At 42.4% G+C, this 16883-nt stretch overlaps 1 protein-coding gene across 2 annotated transcripts in view; it reads left to right on the forward strand.

The window, feature by feature from the left end:
* syde2 (synapse defective Rho GTPase homolog 2) overlaps positions 1-5774 on the forward strand; it is a 50210-nt gene extending 44436 nt beyond the window's left edge. Inside the window, exons 7-8 of one of the 2 annotated variants that reach the window (XM_062978071.1) lie at positions 468-525; positions 1067-1202. In XM_062978071.1, coding sequence (XP_062834141.1) covers positions 468-478 — 11 coding nt within the window. In that variant the 3' untranslated portion in view covers positions 479-525; positions 1067-1202. Of the gene's footprint in view, positions 1-467; positions 526-1066 lie in introns of both variants that reach the window. The other variant, XM_003223069.4, reaches the window with a different exon arrangement.
* The last annotated feature ends 11109 nt before the right edge of the window (positions 5775-16883 follow it).

The following is a 16883-nucleotide window of genomic DNA, read 5'->3' on the forward strand; positions in this document are numbered from 1 at the left end:
AAAATTGTGCAGACAGTTTTGGGCCAAGAGAATTAGTGAAATCCATACTGTCTACCCCTGAATTTACATCAGCATAGCCAAACTGTAGCACACCCACTCACAGATATCTCAAAACAGTATCTGTACAAGCTGTAACAAAATTTAGGGAGGTCCTCTGCCCTTATTATGATCTGAGGATTTTGCTCAAATTCTCCAGCTTCAATTGGACCATGATTGCCTTCTGTGCAACCATCTGTTAGAAGACCCTTCCTTTGCCCCTTCTCTTATCAAAACCTATAAATAGATTTAAGCCTTGTGGGCAGCAGTAGTGCTTTTTTCATTTGTATAAAGCAGCTGTCATGTTGCTGAAATGAAACAAAAAGGATATGGTTAGAAGTACATCATAGTTATCCACAGGACAAAGATCTATTACTGTTGAACTATGCAGCACCCTTTGGTCAATAAAATATTTGTACTGTTTACTGTAGGAAACCGGTAACAAGAAGAGAGTCTTAATTTCTTGTGCTGTAAAAACCATGAGTTCAGGTAATAAAAATACCAAATGTGTGTTGAAGTGTATTTTTCCTCCCTCTGACTTGGAGTTAATGGCTGCTTAATAAGAAACATTGAGAAGTTTCAGCTGGCTTTGCACACATTTGGATCCAAAAAGGGCAGCTTTCTAGAATAATAACTACATTGACAATCAATTTAATGTTGCCTGCTGTGTCTGCTTTCTGTGGAAGCTCTTCAGCTCTTATTTGATCTGTGTTGTCGTTGTGGATTGTGATTAATTTGCACAGTTGATCAAGGCACCTCAGCGTTTGATGGACTCTTACAGATAGCCTAAGGCATGGTAGTTTCAAAATAGAATCTTTTAAAATTAGGCTTTTTTCATCTCCTAATATAAGACTGTTGGCTAGTGGCAAAACCAAATGTAGTGGATTGTATTGGCTGCCAGGTATGCATGTATGAAGCGCATGTTCCAAGCTGTGTAGTGGAGAGAATAGTGGAGAGAATTCATGGCAAATGCTGTGCTGTTGATTTCTTTACAGGTTGGCTAATGTATTACAACTGTTCTTTGTTTTAGTGCAACACTCAGGTGCCAAAGAATCTGCACCGGCTGAGCAGCAGTCCTCAGTGAATTACCTGAGACCCAAGAAACAACGACCCCAGATGTTGAATTTAAGCAGTTCTGAGATGTCTGGGATCCTGAGGTCCAGGACGGCCAGGCTAGATAGCCCTTCAAGTAACCGCTATGCTGGAGACTGGAGTGGATGTGGGGAGAGCTACTTTGCAAGCCCCAAGGGAGCCCTGAGCGAAGCAGACTATGATGATGTCCCTTCAGAGGATGCAGAAAGTGGGGACGATGGCAACAAAGTGGATGTTCCTGAGAAGCTGATTGAACGTCCCAATTGCACGCCCAAAGAGCAGACGTTCCAGGCTTATTTGACCATGCAGACGATGGACTCAGCTGTGAACCACCGAGTAAACCTCAAAGACTTGCAGGAGAGCATTGATACCCTCATAGGAAACCTGGAACGGGAACTCAATAAAAACAAGCTCAATATCCGTTATTAATAGCCTTCTGCATCAGCTCCTTCTTGGTAGGTTCTTTCCTTGCTCCTTTCCCCTCAAAAGGGGATTAAGCCGTGCAACCTTGGGTCAGGTGCAAGTATAATAATGTCATTGTGCAGTGACTTGGATCTGCCGTTAAGAGTTAATGCATTCACATTAGACATCTGTTGCTCTGTCTTTCCCTCTTCCCTCCTTCTCTTTTGAAGAAGGCATCAACTTGACCCTCTAGGTTTAAAACGGTGTGCTATTACTTGCCAAACAATTCTAGAATTTCTCCTTCTCCTTCACAGTACTATGCACTTAAGAAATTTCGACAGTTTATACAAGATATGCAAGGCATCATCTCTGTCTACATTACATAGGAACAGTGCTCCTTGTTCCTGAAACTTTAGCCCTGATACGGATGTTGTTCCGGAAGGGAGGATTAATGTTGCTGCTTCTGTGATAATTTGCAGCGCAAACTCTAGGTAGATCGTATTCTACCATATTTTGACACCTTTTTTCACTTGCAATGCAAACGCTGCTATGAAAAGAAAATGCTTTTTATATCTATCTATCTATATATATATATATATACGAAAAAATTTAATTGTACAAATATTAATGTATTCCTGTATTAACACTTTCCAGCAATTATTTAAAACTGCAAAAATTAAATATTTTTCTAACTTTTGTTTTGTACATATTTATATATTAAAAACATTGGGCTTTGTCCAGTTTGCTTTCAGTATGGCACTTGTATATGGAGGAATAAACATTGGGCATAACAAAATATAAGGAATAGTGTTTCCTGCCACAGAGCACATGCATGGAAGCAAGCAAGTAGGAGGTCCCACAACCCGTCCTCTGTGTCCCATCTCAGTTGAGAAATTAAAGAGTCTTAAATAAGAGTGGGCAACGGCTTCGGTTACGCCCTACACAGGACTCTCTGTACAAGGATACTATTCTTGCAACCCTGGACAGATCATGTGCTTTGTATATAGGTATTTGTGAAAAGGGCATATTGGATCTGAATAATAACACAAGTTCTAAAAGAAGTGTGTCTGATGGACTGGCAAATGAGGAGATGCACGAGAGGGAAGTTGATGGGTACCTTTCAGGAATGAATTTACATTTCTTTAAGGCAGTGATGGGAATCTGCATTTTTCCAGATGTTGTATTGCAAATCCCCATCATCCATAAACAGTATTGTCAAAAGCGAGGAATTCTGGGAATTGCTGCCCTGCAACATCTGAAGGACCTCATAATGCCTACTCCTGTTGTAAGGTGTCCAGCATCTCAACTGGTTCAATTAATTCAGTATGCTTTTCAAAACCATTTTATTATTGGCTCATTTTACCATTATAGGAGTTCCTAAAGACACTGGAGAAAATAAGATTGCCTGTTCTGCAAAGTCCATAGTTTTATACTACAGTGGCTCACAAAGGTGCACTAAAATGCATGATACAGTAGAGTCTCACTTATCCAAGCCTCGCTTATCCAAGCCTCTGGATAATCCAAGCTATTTTTGCAGTCAATGTTTTCAATATATCGTGATATTTTGGTGCTAAATTCGTAAATACAGTAATTACAACATAACATTACTGCGTATTGAACTACTTTTTCTGTCAAATTTGTTGTATAACATGAAGTTTTGGTGCTTAATTTGTAAAACCATAACCTAATTTGATGTTCAATAGGCTTTTCCTTAATCCCTCCTTATTATCCAAGTTATTCGCTTATCCAAGCTCCTGCCGGCCCGTTTAGCTTGGATAAGTGAGACTCTACTGTACCAAGAAACAAACATGCTAGTAATGTTTCCAAATTTTAGATGCAGTTTGACAGTAAACTAAGCAGCTAAGCAGCTATTTTCAAGCAGCTATCAGTAGCCCTGGCTTTATTTGAGACAATTAGATATACATTTTTTAAAAAGTGGAATTTAAGACGCAGTAGATTTGAAATCTTGGCTTATTTTCTGTTAGAGCTTAAACAGTGAACTGAATAATATAGATGTATATGCTGGTTCATGTGCAGCCTGACCCTAAAATCTTTCCACATACAGTGTTTTGCCTTATCTTGTGCTGACTAGTCTGAGCAGTACAGTTTAACATTTCCGTCTCATTGAGAACATCCCACTGTTGACTGAACTGCATGTGATCATGAAGAAAGACATAGCTTTGTCATTGGTCAAGTCAGCCAAATCTCCCTGTCTTAAAAAAGAAGGAAAAGTAGATAATTCCACAGCTCTAGGGAGCCTTCCCACGTGTTGCATTTGCGAGCCATCACTTTTAGCTATGTTTCCAAGCATAGTTATTGAGAAGTCATGTCTTGCTAAATTCAATATTGCTTACGCCTTAATAGGAAAGTGGGTCCAGGCTGGCACTCTTAATGGACAATTTAGGACAATGTTTTTATATGTTCAGACTTGCTGCTGGTTAAAGTTGGAAATGTTACTTTTTAGGACTACAGAATTTCTCAGCCAGCACAGTCAATGGCCATATTGACCATGGGATTCTTGGAGTTGTCAGCCCTTACGGATTTGCAAATAAATTAAGTATTTTATAGTCTGAGGGAGTAGCCATGTACACAGAAGACAGACGGTGAGAACACATCTTCAGGTGATCATTTGCCCTACCTTCACAAGCAGATAGGATAGGTCTTAGATTTATCACTTGCTTGTGCAGTGCCTAACTACACAGTTATATGCATCTCAGAAAAGTGTGTTGATTTTTGTGATTAGATGGATATGTGCATGTGTGTGTTTAGTTGAAATGCACATTGTGTGCTTGTTTGTGACTACAAGTTGAACATCCCTTATTTGAAATGCTTGAGAGCAGAAGTGTTCTGTATTTTGGACCTTTTCAGATTTTGGAATATTTGTATACACAACATGAGATATCTTGGCAATGGTACTCATGAAATTAAGCAATATTTCGTATGCACCTCATTTATATGGTTTGGGGGGTCATTTTATAATTTTGCATATGAAACAAAGTTTGTATATATTGAATCATCAGAAAGTAAAGGCATAATTGTCTCAGCAACACATGTGGACAATTTTGGATTTTGGAGTATTTCGGATTTCAGAATTCTGGATGATGGATGCTCAACTTGTATATACATTAATGCAAGCCTCATGTTACCATTCTGTTGTGTGCAAATTATAGGTGCCAAATTCACATTGTTCAGCTCTTCATTTGCCCAACCATGTTTGAACGGAGATCAAGTAGTATCCAGCAGCAATATAGTTGCTCTGTCTGTTGCCTCTGCTAGCATAGTTCTTGTTATATCATAGACAGATATATGAGCTAAGAGAGTTTCTAGGGGGAATGGGTTGCTTTGTTGGTCTAGTGGGAAGTGTGCCTTTTAAAGCATTAATACATCTAAAAGCCTAAAACATTTTGAAGCTTGTAGTTCTTGTTTTAATTTCAGAAATAATAAATATATTAAATATAAATATGATTGATTTGCAGTTTTAACTTGTCAAAAGTGAGTATTGGCACCTTGTTAGCCTTGCCCTTGGAAGAGTCAGTGTGATAAATCCTTATTAAACTTGCTCAAAAATGTTTAATATTTTATTAGTTAACCAAAGCAAACTCAAATCTTATGCAAGTCTAAATGAAAACTAAACCTTTGTCTTCTGTTCAGCAATAAGATCCAAGCAATAAAAATTATACAACCAGTTGCCTCATAAAAGAAACATGGTTTTTGTAAAGCAGGCGAGTAAGTGCTTTAAACAGCAATCTTTTGTAAACACCAGTTATCCAGGGACCTAGTGATCTTTTATAGAACATTTTGAAATTTATCCTCTACACTGTAGAATTTAATTTTCTTTTTTAATATGACACTATCAACCCCTTTCATTTCCTGTGGCCCTGGTTAAAGTGCTATTTAACTTGTTCCTATATATTGTCTGATTATTGTTATTTTTAGTTATTTATTTACCATAGGATGACTGAATTTGGTGCACAATTTTTGCCTCATGTACCCCTAAATAAATATGTCATCATTTTGTCCAGTCTTCTTTTATTAATTTATTATTAGTGTGGCAATACACAAATGCATTCATTCAATAACTATGGTACTGTTTTAAAACATAATTTTTAACCTGAAACATTTATTGATAAGCTGATGTATTTTTTTTAAAGTATGTGTACAGGAAGTGGATTATTTTTGAACTGTAAATGTTAATTCTGAATAAAACATAAAATAAAAATAAAAATGGATTGTATTTTGCAAAATGTGGTAATTATTTGAAGAGATAGCGCTTGGTGATTTCTACATGCTTCCGGTTTCAGAGATCATATTTAAAAGAATTCTTCATATTTTCAGGACTCCCAATTCAGTATCATGACAGGAACCTGGAAGAGTGAAGGACCTATCGCATGTGCAAGTTTATGGGGTGACTTCATTGCTGATCCCTTTTAGCCAGAGCTTAATGAGATTGATGGCTAGTGGCAAAAGCAGCAACCTCAATTTAAAGGAAAGGACCATGTCTTTCAATATGAGTAGAATTCAAAGATTATATATATACACACACATATACATACTCTTGTATAAGTCAAAGTTATACTTTAAAAATCAAACACAAAACATGGGTCAACTAATCTCTGCATTAATGTGAGTACTGCACATTAACTCTTCTAAAAAACAACCATTCCTTTCTCTAAATAAAGTGGTGAAAGGTTAATACTTTGCACAATTAAAACTTGTGCACCAACTGTACCTGTTCCTTGAGAAGCCAGACTTGGCCATGGTGAACCACGCCTTGGTTACATCCCACTTAAATTATTGTAATGGGCTGTATGTGGGACTGCCTCTGAAGAGTGCCCAGAAACCCTAATTAGTTCAAAGAGCTGCAACCAGGTTACTTACAGGTGCTGGACCCTGAGAGAGTATAACACCTCTCCTACAACACCTGCACTGGCTGCCAATTTGTTTCCGAGCCCAATTCAGGGTGCTGGTCTTAACCTTTAAAGCTCTAAAATGTTCAGGTCCAACTCATTTATCTGACCGCATCTCCTCATACCAACCTGGCCACTCTCTGAGATCTGGTGAAGCCCTACTCTCACTTCCACCACCATCACAAATGCGACTGACATCGACGAGGGAGAGGACATTTTCAGTCCCGACCCTGTGGAACACCCACCCAATAGAAATTAAAACAGCTCCCTCCCTTCCTGTTAGACAGGCCTTTGAAGGAAACTAAGCTGGACTAATAAGAAACATCATAATGCTTATGGACTGGAACAAAGTGCAATATAATCTGACACGATGCCACAAGAATGTGAATATAATTGTTCTTTTAAACTGTTTATTTTATGATGTTTTATACTTTTATCGATGTATTTGGATTGTCGTTTACATGATTTTAATATGTTGTAGGCCACTTTGGGTTCTGTGAGCGAGAAAAGTGAGCTATAAATAAAGATTTATAACTATTATTATTTAATCTGTCTTGGAAGAGCCTAAAAGATGCACTGAACCCTCGACTCTCCACCATGACACCGCTTCTGACCTTTTGAATGCCTAGGTGGGACAATAATGGTGGTGGAAGCCAGGGGTGACTGCACCGGAGGCAATGCTAGAGCTTTCAGTGACTTATGCACAAGTCACATCAAAATCCATAATTTTGAACCCAAATCCTGCACTGATTTATTCATGTCAACTTATACACGAGTATATATGGTAATCAAGTTAGTCTGAGATATCAGTATGCAAAAGCATCTTGTACTACCTTTGAAACTAGCTGAGGAACAAAAATTGTGGCGTAAGATTTGTTGTGAATTCTGCACAGTCTGGGGATATAAAAACAACTTTGGGTGAAAACACAGTAACCCTGGGGTCACCTCTTACCCACCCTGATGGAGTGTTGTGCCTCCTTTTTCTTTGCTTTCCACCCCTTTTCTTGGCTGTTCTCCCTGGCTCCTCTGTGTCATCTCACTGTTTATTTTAAATGGAATGAATAGCCATTCTCTGACTTTTCTGCCTCTATACAGTGTTTCAGTTTTAAATGCATTCCCCAAGAGCCAAGCTGCTTTATTTTATGTCAATGGCACCTCCTGTGTGCTTAGAGCTGCAGTCTACATTTGGAAGCCGTATGTGCTCTTAACCTTTTCTTTTGTCACTTTGAGTAAAATACATTTCATTCTTTTCTCATGCTGGCTACTTCCCTACCCACTTTTTAAATTCACATGCTTTCGACTGCACTTAAGTTCTGGTTTACAGAAGTGTCTCTCTATAAAGGGTTTAGGATAGTTGGTCCATATATGCACTGGGGGATTTGATAAAGATAACTGAATGGTGCCCTCTATCTCAGTCTCTCCTTGTTATTAGACTCCATGAAGTCCAGATTTATTGCTCCAGCCTCCCTCCTAACCCCAAATGATTAGACAGGAACCTCCACATATTTATTCATTTGAGCTAGACCTTTGAATTCATTCTTTGGATCCTTTGGGAGTCCTTTTTTTCTTGCAAAGGTTGCAGAAGAAACTGCTTTATGATCCAGCTTTGTTTTAAAAAGTAAAAGAAAAATGGCCTTGCTGTGGGTATTTTAAAAATAGCTTGAAACTTCCAGTGCCAAAGTATAAATCTCTAAATCTGATAAGCTTGGGACACATCTGGTAGCTCAATTGCCAGGCCACAAAACTGCAGTGTTAAAGGGCCAGCCTGTGGTACAAGGACAAATGGATGCACATAGTTCTTCACAATAATAAAGAGTGCAATTGTTTTTCTTTTACAGATGAGAGCAGCAATTACCTAAACCATCATTGGGGTGGAGAATAGGGGCAGGAAAAGATCCTTTTTACCTTTTACTGCTCTTCACAATGTATATGGGAACATGGTAAATAAATACTGTCTGAAGTGCTTTCATTCTACACACTTTACATGGCTACATCATTTGGAATCCTAGGATTTGTAGTTTCAAATGTCGACGTCTCTGCCAGAGAAATCTTGTGCCTTGCCAAATTTGGCATTCTTTTCTTCAAATGGAAATAAGTCATTAAGCAGCTGCTGTTATGAACCCACTCTGTAGTTTCATGCTTACTATTGAACATATAAAAATTAGAGCCAGAATAAGTATGCAAGATCGCCTTCCCATAAGGGAGTGAAATGTACAATGGAAAACATTTAAGCTGAGGACTCAAAGTTTTCAAAAGACTACATGTTCCATGATTCCATAGAATACAGCTAAATAGTACCATGTTTACTCAAATCTAATGCACACCAAAATGGAGGTGCACATTAGATTTGGTGGCACATTAGAATCTTAGAATCATAGAATAGTAGAGTTGGAAGAGACCTCATGGGCCATCCAGTCCAACCCCCCGCCAAGAAGCAGGAAAATCACATTCAAAGCACCCCCGACAGATGGCCATCCAGCCTCTGCTTAAAAGGAGTCTCCACCACAGTCTGGGACAGAGAGTTCCACTGCCGAACAGCCCTCACAGTGAGGAAGTTCTTCCTGATGTTCAGGTGAAATCTCCTTTCCTGTAGTTTGAAGCCATTATTCCGCGTCCTAGTCTGCAGGGCAGCCGAAAACAAGCTTGCTCCCTCCTCCCTATGACTTCCCTTCACGTATTTGTACGTGGCTATCATGTCTCCTCTCAGCCTTCTCTTCTGCAGGCTAAACATGCCCAGTTCTTTAAGCCGCTCCTCATAGGGTTTGTTCTCCAGACATTTGATCATTTTAGTTGCCCTCCTCTGGACGCTTTCCAGTTTGTCAACATCTCCCTTCAATTGTGGTGCCCAGAATTGGACACAGTATTCCAGGTGTGGTCTGACCAAGGCAGAATAGAGGGGGAGCAGGACTTCCCTGGATCTAGATGCTATTCCCCTATTGATGCAGGCCAGAATCCCGTTGGCTTTCTTAGCAGCCGCATCACATTGTTGGCTCATGTTTAACTTGTTGCCCACGAGGACTCCAAGATCTTTTTCACATGTACTGCTGTCGAGCCAGGCATCCCCCATCCTGTATCTTTGCATTCCATTTTTTTCTGCCAAAGTGGAGTATCTTGCATTTGTCCCTGTTGAACTTCATTTTGTTAGTTTCGACCCATCTCTCTAGTCTTGTCAATATCGTTTTGAGTTCTGCTCCTGTCTTCTGGAGTGTTGGCTATCCCTCCCAGTTTGGTGTCATCTGCAAACTTGATGATCGTGCCTGCTAACCCTTCGTCTAAGTTGTTAATAAAGATGTTGAACAGAACCGGGCCCAGGATGGAGCCCTGCGGCACTCCACTCGTGACTTCTTTCCAAGATGAAGACGATGCATTGGTGAGCACCCTTTGGGTTTCTTTGCTTAGCTAACTACAGATCCACCTAACCGTAGTTTTGTCTAGCCCACATTTTACTAGTTTGTTTGCCAGAAGGTCGTGGGGGACTTTGTCGAAGGCCTTGGTGAAATCCAGGTAGGCTACATCCACAGCGTTCCCTATATTGACCCAACATACGTAATTGCATACATAAACTGGCCTGCACCACTGGGCATGAGATCCCAGCTGGGGACAGAGGGAGAGGCAGCTGGTGGGAAGCTGTGCCTCTCTATCCAGCCTTTTCGCTGCCACCACCACCTTGCATTACATTCAACAGCAAATCTTTTTTTTTTGTGATACATACCTTCAAAACTGACATGTGCATTACATTCAATGGTGCATTATATTCAAGTAAATACAGACAATTATCTAATGTAAAAGTTCTTTTAGAGAGGGTTGGTTGTCTGTGGTTGTAGAGATGGAGCATCCTTTGAAATTGTGAAATCTAAAATACTACACTATCTGAAATTGTCCACATGAATAGCTGCATGGCCACATCTTTGAGGTCTGAAAGTTAGTGCACACAAACTTTGTTTCGTGCACATTATTAAAAAATAGTACAAAATGACCTTCAGGCTTTGTGTATAAGGTATATATGATAAATGAATTTCTTTTTAGATATGAATTTTATCACCAAGATGCTTCATTATGTATGTATATGCAAATGCAATATTTAAATATCCAAAATATTGCTGGCTTCTGACATTTTGGGTAAGGTAAGGAATATTTAACTTGCATATGGCCTACAATGCCAGAATTATATGCGATATCCCAGGCAACCATTAATAGCACACACTGTTACCATCTGTAAGACAGACTGAATTTACATGAAAGAGTTTATTATTAAGAGAGTACCCTGATCTAATCTATGTAAAGGAGTAAAAGGTTGAGCCTGATTTAGTCTAGGTTAGTGTGCTGCTTTTAGAACGTGCATTCATATTAAAATGGATTCTTCTCCCCTTGCTTTGCTTTGATCAAGGACATCTTTGAACCACTAGGTTTCCAAAATAAGTGTTGCCTTTCATGAGAGCAAGGCAGAATGGTCGCAAAACAGAAACGGGAAAGAACCGCCTCTCGAAGTTCTAGGGCTGGGTTTTGAAAACTGAGCCCGGATGAATAAGCAACTCCACATTTTGAGGTTCCTATTTTTTATTGTATTATAATTTATAGTATTCATAATATGTGATTCCAGTGCTTGGCAATATGGCATGACGGGAAAGTCATATTCTGCTGATTTTTATCTAGTGCAAATGACATGTGCCTGGAAATTGGAAATGGAACAAGGAAATTTTCACAACTAGTGTCTGAGGGTAGGAAAGATGTTAAAAGACACTGAACAGCTTCTCTTTGTCCTAACTCATTGCTAAAAACAACACATCCTAAGGCACTACGGTCAATTCATTCCCCTCCTTAAGCTTGGATTATCTTGCACATACATAAGTGTCTTTGGGTAGGTTTATATACTGTATATGAGTGTCTGTATGCATATATGTATGCATGTACGTATATGTGTATGTGTATGCATTTATGTGTGTGTTTATAATACACACATATATACACACATATGTGTTAAAAGCATCCAACTTACAAACAACTCATAGTTACAAACAGGGTGAGACAATAGGAAGTGAGAGATATCTACCACTCAGAAAGGGAAATTTACTCCTAGAAGAGTTATCATGGGGACAAGGTGTCCACTGAAGCTTTCTCGCCAATCCTTGTTTCCACAACAAGCCAGATTTTTCAAAATCCAATTATCACAGGGACATAAAGTTAGGTTAAATCTTCTGAACAGCACAGACAACTAAACAACCACCACAGGTTATTACCCTTTGAGTGTGTGTGTATATATATACTTATAGAAGCTATCTTGTTCATAATCTAGGAACTGCCTGTATATGTATAAACCCACACACATACAAAGCTACACAAGAGGACTGTCTGATCTATGCCTTTATCACTATATGGACCTATCTGATAGAAGCCCAATGCACTGAATCATAGAAATAGGGAATTCAGGATGAAGCTTCATTTGTTCTCCAGGTAACCTTAAATTTCTGCTTAAAGTTATGGAAAATGGCATTCAAATGGACCTCTTTGTGGCTCTTCCTTTCAAACAGACATCCTTTGACTTTTATAGAGAGAGATTTGGCTGTCAAAACATCTTATATTTGTAGTTCAAGTTCTTAAAATGAGAGTACTGACTACAGACCATTCAGAGAACAAAAGTCTGACATTTTCCATGCACATTTGTGGATTGGAGTCTTGCAAGGAGAATGAGAACCAGAAAGAAGATCCCATTGTTACATGGTTTTAAAAATGCCTTAGAATTAATAAGAAAATGGTAAAAACTGTGAAAACAAATGTATCTAAAATGCCTTAAAATGCAACATAGTATTTCAATAAGTAGCTAGAAAGTTTACTTTCACAGTAACTAGTAGATACTTTGTTAATCCATAACTATAGTAGAGTCTCACTTATCTCACTTATAAATGGGCCAGCAGAATGTCGGATAAGTGAAAATGTTGGATAATAAGGAGGGATTAAGGAAAATCCTATTAAACGTCAAATTACGTTATGATTTTACAAATAAAGCACCAAAACATGTTTTATAACAAATCGACAGAAAAAGCAGTTCAATACATAGTAACGTTATATAGTAATTACTGTATTTATGAATTTAGCACCTAAAAAACACAATGTATTGAAAACATTGACTACAAAAACACTACTATTGGCTACAAATAAAGACAGAATAGCATAAAATTAGCTTGTAGTAGATTTAACTGTTGAAAGTTAAATCTGTAAAAAGTTCAGTCCTTGCTGCCAGACCATTGGATAAGCAAAGGTTGGATAAGAGAAACAACTTGGAGGAAAAGGGCAGTGGAGCTTACTTTAAGGGACCATCCTGCCTTTGGCTACAGCTCTGCAGCCTCCCTCCCACACTCCACGCCGGTGAGTTGATAAGAACGGAGGGGAACTTCGCAAACTCCAGAAACAACTTGGAGGAAAAGGGCAGTGGAGCTTACTTTAAGGGACCATCCTGCCTTTGGCTACAGCTCTGCAGCCTCCCTCCCACACTCCACGCCGGTGAGTTGATAAGAACGGAGGGGAACTTCGCAAACTCCAGAAACAACTTGGAGGAAAAGGGCAGTGGAGCTTACTTTAAGGGACCATCCTGCCTTTGGCTACAGCTCTGCAGCCTCCCTCCCACACTCCACGCCGGTGAGTTGATAAGAACGGAGGGGAACTTCGCAAACTCCAGAAACAACTTGGAGGAAAAGGGCAGTGGAGCTTACTTTAAGGGACCATCCTGCCTTTGGCTACAGCTCTGCAGCCTCCCTCCCACACTCCACGCCGGTGAGTTGATAAGAACGGAGGGGAACTTCGCAAACTCCAGAAACAACTTGGAGGAAAAGGGCAGTGGAGCTTACTTTAAGGGACCATCCTGCCTTTGGCTACAGCTCTGCAGCCTCCCTCCCACACTCCACGCCGGTGAGTTGATAAGAACGGAGGGGAACTTCGCAAACTCCAGAAACAACTTGGAGGAAGAGGGCAGTGGAGCTTACTTTAAGGGACCATCCTGCCTTTGGCTATAGCTCTGCAGCCTCACTCCCTCCCTCACTTCACCTTGGAATGAATAAGAACAGAGGGGGAAGAACTTTGTATAGCTTCTGTCCTATTGAGCTGCTGCCTGCTGAGCACTTTAAAAACCAGAAGTTTGTCAAACACTTTGGGGGGACAGTGTTGTCGTCATTAAAGCACTTTTAAGTGTAGAAGGGACACCAATAAGCACTTTCCAGTAGAAGTGAACTGCTGCACTGCACTTTATGAACTAAACCGCTTACCACCTATATTACATCAAATATTTATTATGATAACATCAAATACCTATTGCTGGACCCTCCTTTGGACTTGAATTAAGCATAACCATAAGTTATAACCACAGTCAACATCTGTAGTGATCAAGGTGTGTTAGTAGCTAGGGCATTAATTAAGGGTCAGGGAGGCTAATAGGAGGGTGGGAAGGAGGGCAGTGGTTAGAGGCTATTGGGCCAGTGCAATTACCATCCACAGATAATACAAACAACACTGAAGCACTGGAGCACTTTTATAGGGATTGGGGTAAAGAAATTAACATCCTATCTCCTTACGCTTAGTATACTACTGCTTCCAATCAGAACATCAATATAACCCTCAAGGAGGTAGGAGTAGGAAGCAGCGGTAATATGATCCTCGGATGTGAAAGTGAGTCTACCACTATGGTAGACCATGTAGGGAGAGAGTGTGCATTTAGCAGCTGGGGGGCCCCCATCGAAGTTATCCAGGGGAGGGGGAGATACGGGAAAGGGAGGCATAACTTAATTCGGCCTAGGGTGAGAAATAGAGTGCTTGTAGATCTAAAACGACCTCCTGACATAGTAAAGTTGGGTGCCAAGGTTGGCGGACCCTCCGATCTGAAGGTGGTGCTGCTGAACGCCAGGTCTGTCAACGGTAAAGCTGCAATCATCCAGGATCTCATTCTGGATGAGCGGGCAGACCTGGCATGCATAACTGAGACCTGGTTGGACGAGGCTGGGGGAGTTAACCTTACCCAGCTTTGTCCACCAGGATATACCGTGCAGCACCAACCAAGATCTGGAGGGAGGGGAGGAGGGGTTGCAGTGGTCTATAAGGAGTCCATCCCCCTGACCAGGTGCCCCATCCCTCAGTCTACCTTGTTTGAGTGTGCTCATCTGAGGGTAGGGAGCCGGGACAGTTTAGGGATTCTGCTAGTGTACCGACCACCCCGCTGCACTACAGTCTCCCTGCCTGAGTTAGCTGGGGTGGTCTCAGGCCTGGCTTTGGAGTCCCAACGGCTCATTGTGCTGGGGGACTTCAATATCCATGCCGAGGCCACTCCCTCCGGTGCAGCTCAGGACTTCATGGCCGCCATGGCAACCATGGGGCTGTCCCAATTAGTATCTGGCTCTACCCACAGAGCAGGGCACACACTTGACTTGGTTTTCTGCCAGGGATGGGAGGAAGGTGGCGGTGTGGAGGAGCTCACAATCGCTCCGTTGCCATGGACTGACCATCACCTGATCAGGTTTAGACTCACTGCACCCCCCAACCTCCGCAGGGGTGGAGGACCTAAAATGGTCCGCCCCAGGAGGCTTATGGATCCGGATGGATTCCTGACGGCTCTTGGGGAATTCCCCGCCACCTCGGCTGGTGACTCTGTCGATGCTCTGGTCACCCTCTGGAACAAGGAGGCGGCTAGGGCAATAGACACGATCGCTCCAGAACGTCCCCTCTCGAGTACCCGAGCTAAACCATCTCCTTGGTTACTGAGGAGTTGGCAGCGATGAAGCGAAAGAAGAGGGAACTAGAGGGCGTGTGGCGTTCGGAGCCAAGCGGGCCAAACCGAACACGGCTGTGTTCCTATCTTAGGGCATATGCCGCGGCAATAGATGCTGCAAAGAACGTTTTCTTTGCAGCTAATATTGCGTCGGCAAAGAACCGTCCGGCGGAGCTGTTCCGAGTTGTCAGAGGTTTGTTATATCCCGTCCCTCAAGACGGGATCCCTGACAACTCGGCAGCCCGCTGTGAAGCATTTGCTCGGTTCTTTGCGGACAAAGTCGCTTTGATCCGTTCTGGCTTTGACACCATATTAACGGCAGTCTCCGAGGATGTAACACGAGCACCTGCTTGTCCTATTTTGATGGATTCATTTCAATTGGTTCAGCCTGAGGACGTGGACAAGGTGCTTGGAGAGGTGAGGGCTACCACATGCATCCTAGACCCCTGCCCATCCTGGCTGGTGAGAGAAGCCAGAGGGGGATTGGCCGAGTGGGTGAAGGTGGTGGTGAATGCCTCCCTTCGGGAAGGCATATTTCCAGCGAGCCTGAAATTGGCTGTGATCAAACCGCTGTTGAAGAAGCCATCACTGGACCCCACTCAATTGGAGAACTTTCGGCCTATTTCCAATCTCCCCTTTTTGGGCAAGGTCATGGAACGTGTGGTGGCCGCACAACTCCAGGCATTCTTGGTAGATACCGATTTTCTGGATCCGGCACAGTCTGGCTTCAGGCCGGGGCATGGTACCGAGACAGCCTTGGTCGCCTTAGTCGATGATCTACGCCGGGAACTGGACAGGGGGAGTGTGTCCCTGCTGGTTCTGCTGGACCTCTCAGCGGCCTTCGATACCGTCGATCACGGTATCCTTCTGGGACGCCTCGCTGGGATGGGTCTCGGAGGTACTGTTCTGCAGTGGCTCCGGTCCTTCCTGGAGGGTCGGTCCCAGATGGTGTCATTGGGGGACACCTGCTCGGCCCCACAACCATTGACTTGTGGGGTCCCGCAGGGTTCAGTACTGTCCCCCATGTTGTTCAACATCTACATGAAGCCACTGGGAGAGATCATCCGGAGTTTCGGGGTCCGGTGTCATCTGTACGCAGATGATGTCCAGCTCTGTCACTCCTTCCCACCTGTCACTAAGGAGGCTGTCCAGGTCCTGAACCGGTGTCTGGCTGCTGTGTCGGACTGGATGAGGGTGAACAAATTGAAACTGAATCCAGACAAGACAGAGGTCCTCCTGGTCAGTCGTAGGGCCGAACAGGGAATAGGGTTACAGCCTGTGCTGGACGGGGTCGCACTCCCCCTGAAGACACAGGTTCGCAGTCTGGGGGTCCTCCTGGACTCATCGCTGAGCCTGGAGCCCCAGGTCTCGGCGGTGGCCAGGGGAGCCTTCGCACAACTAAGACTTGTGCGTCAGCTGCGCCCGTTCCTTGGGAGGTCTGACTTGGCCACGGTGGTCCACGCTCTGGTTACAGCTCGTTTGGACTACTGCAACGCTCTCTACGTGGGGTTGCCTTTGAAGACGGCCCGGAAGCTCCAACTAGTACAACGGGCGGCAGCCAGATTAATAACTGGGGCAGCTTACAGGGAGCATACCACCCCCTTGTTAAGCCAGCTCCACTGGCTGCCGATATGCTACCGAGCCCAATTCAAAGTGCTGGTCTTGACCTATAAAGCCCTAAACGGTTCTGGCCCAAT

This window comes from Anolis carolinensis, chromosome 4, assembly GCF_035594765.1.
Source record: "Anolis carolinensis isolate JA03-04 chromosome 4, rAnoCar3.1.pri, whole genome shotgun sequence".
NCBI classification, from domain to species: Eukaryota; Metazoa; Chordata; class Lepidosauria; order Squamata; family Dactyloidae; genus Anolis; species Anolis carolinensis.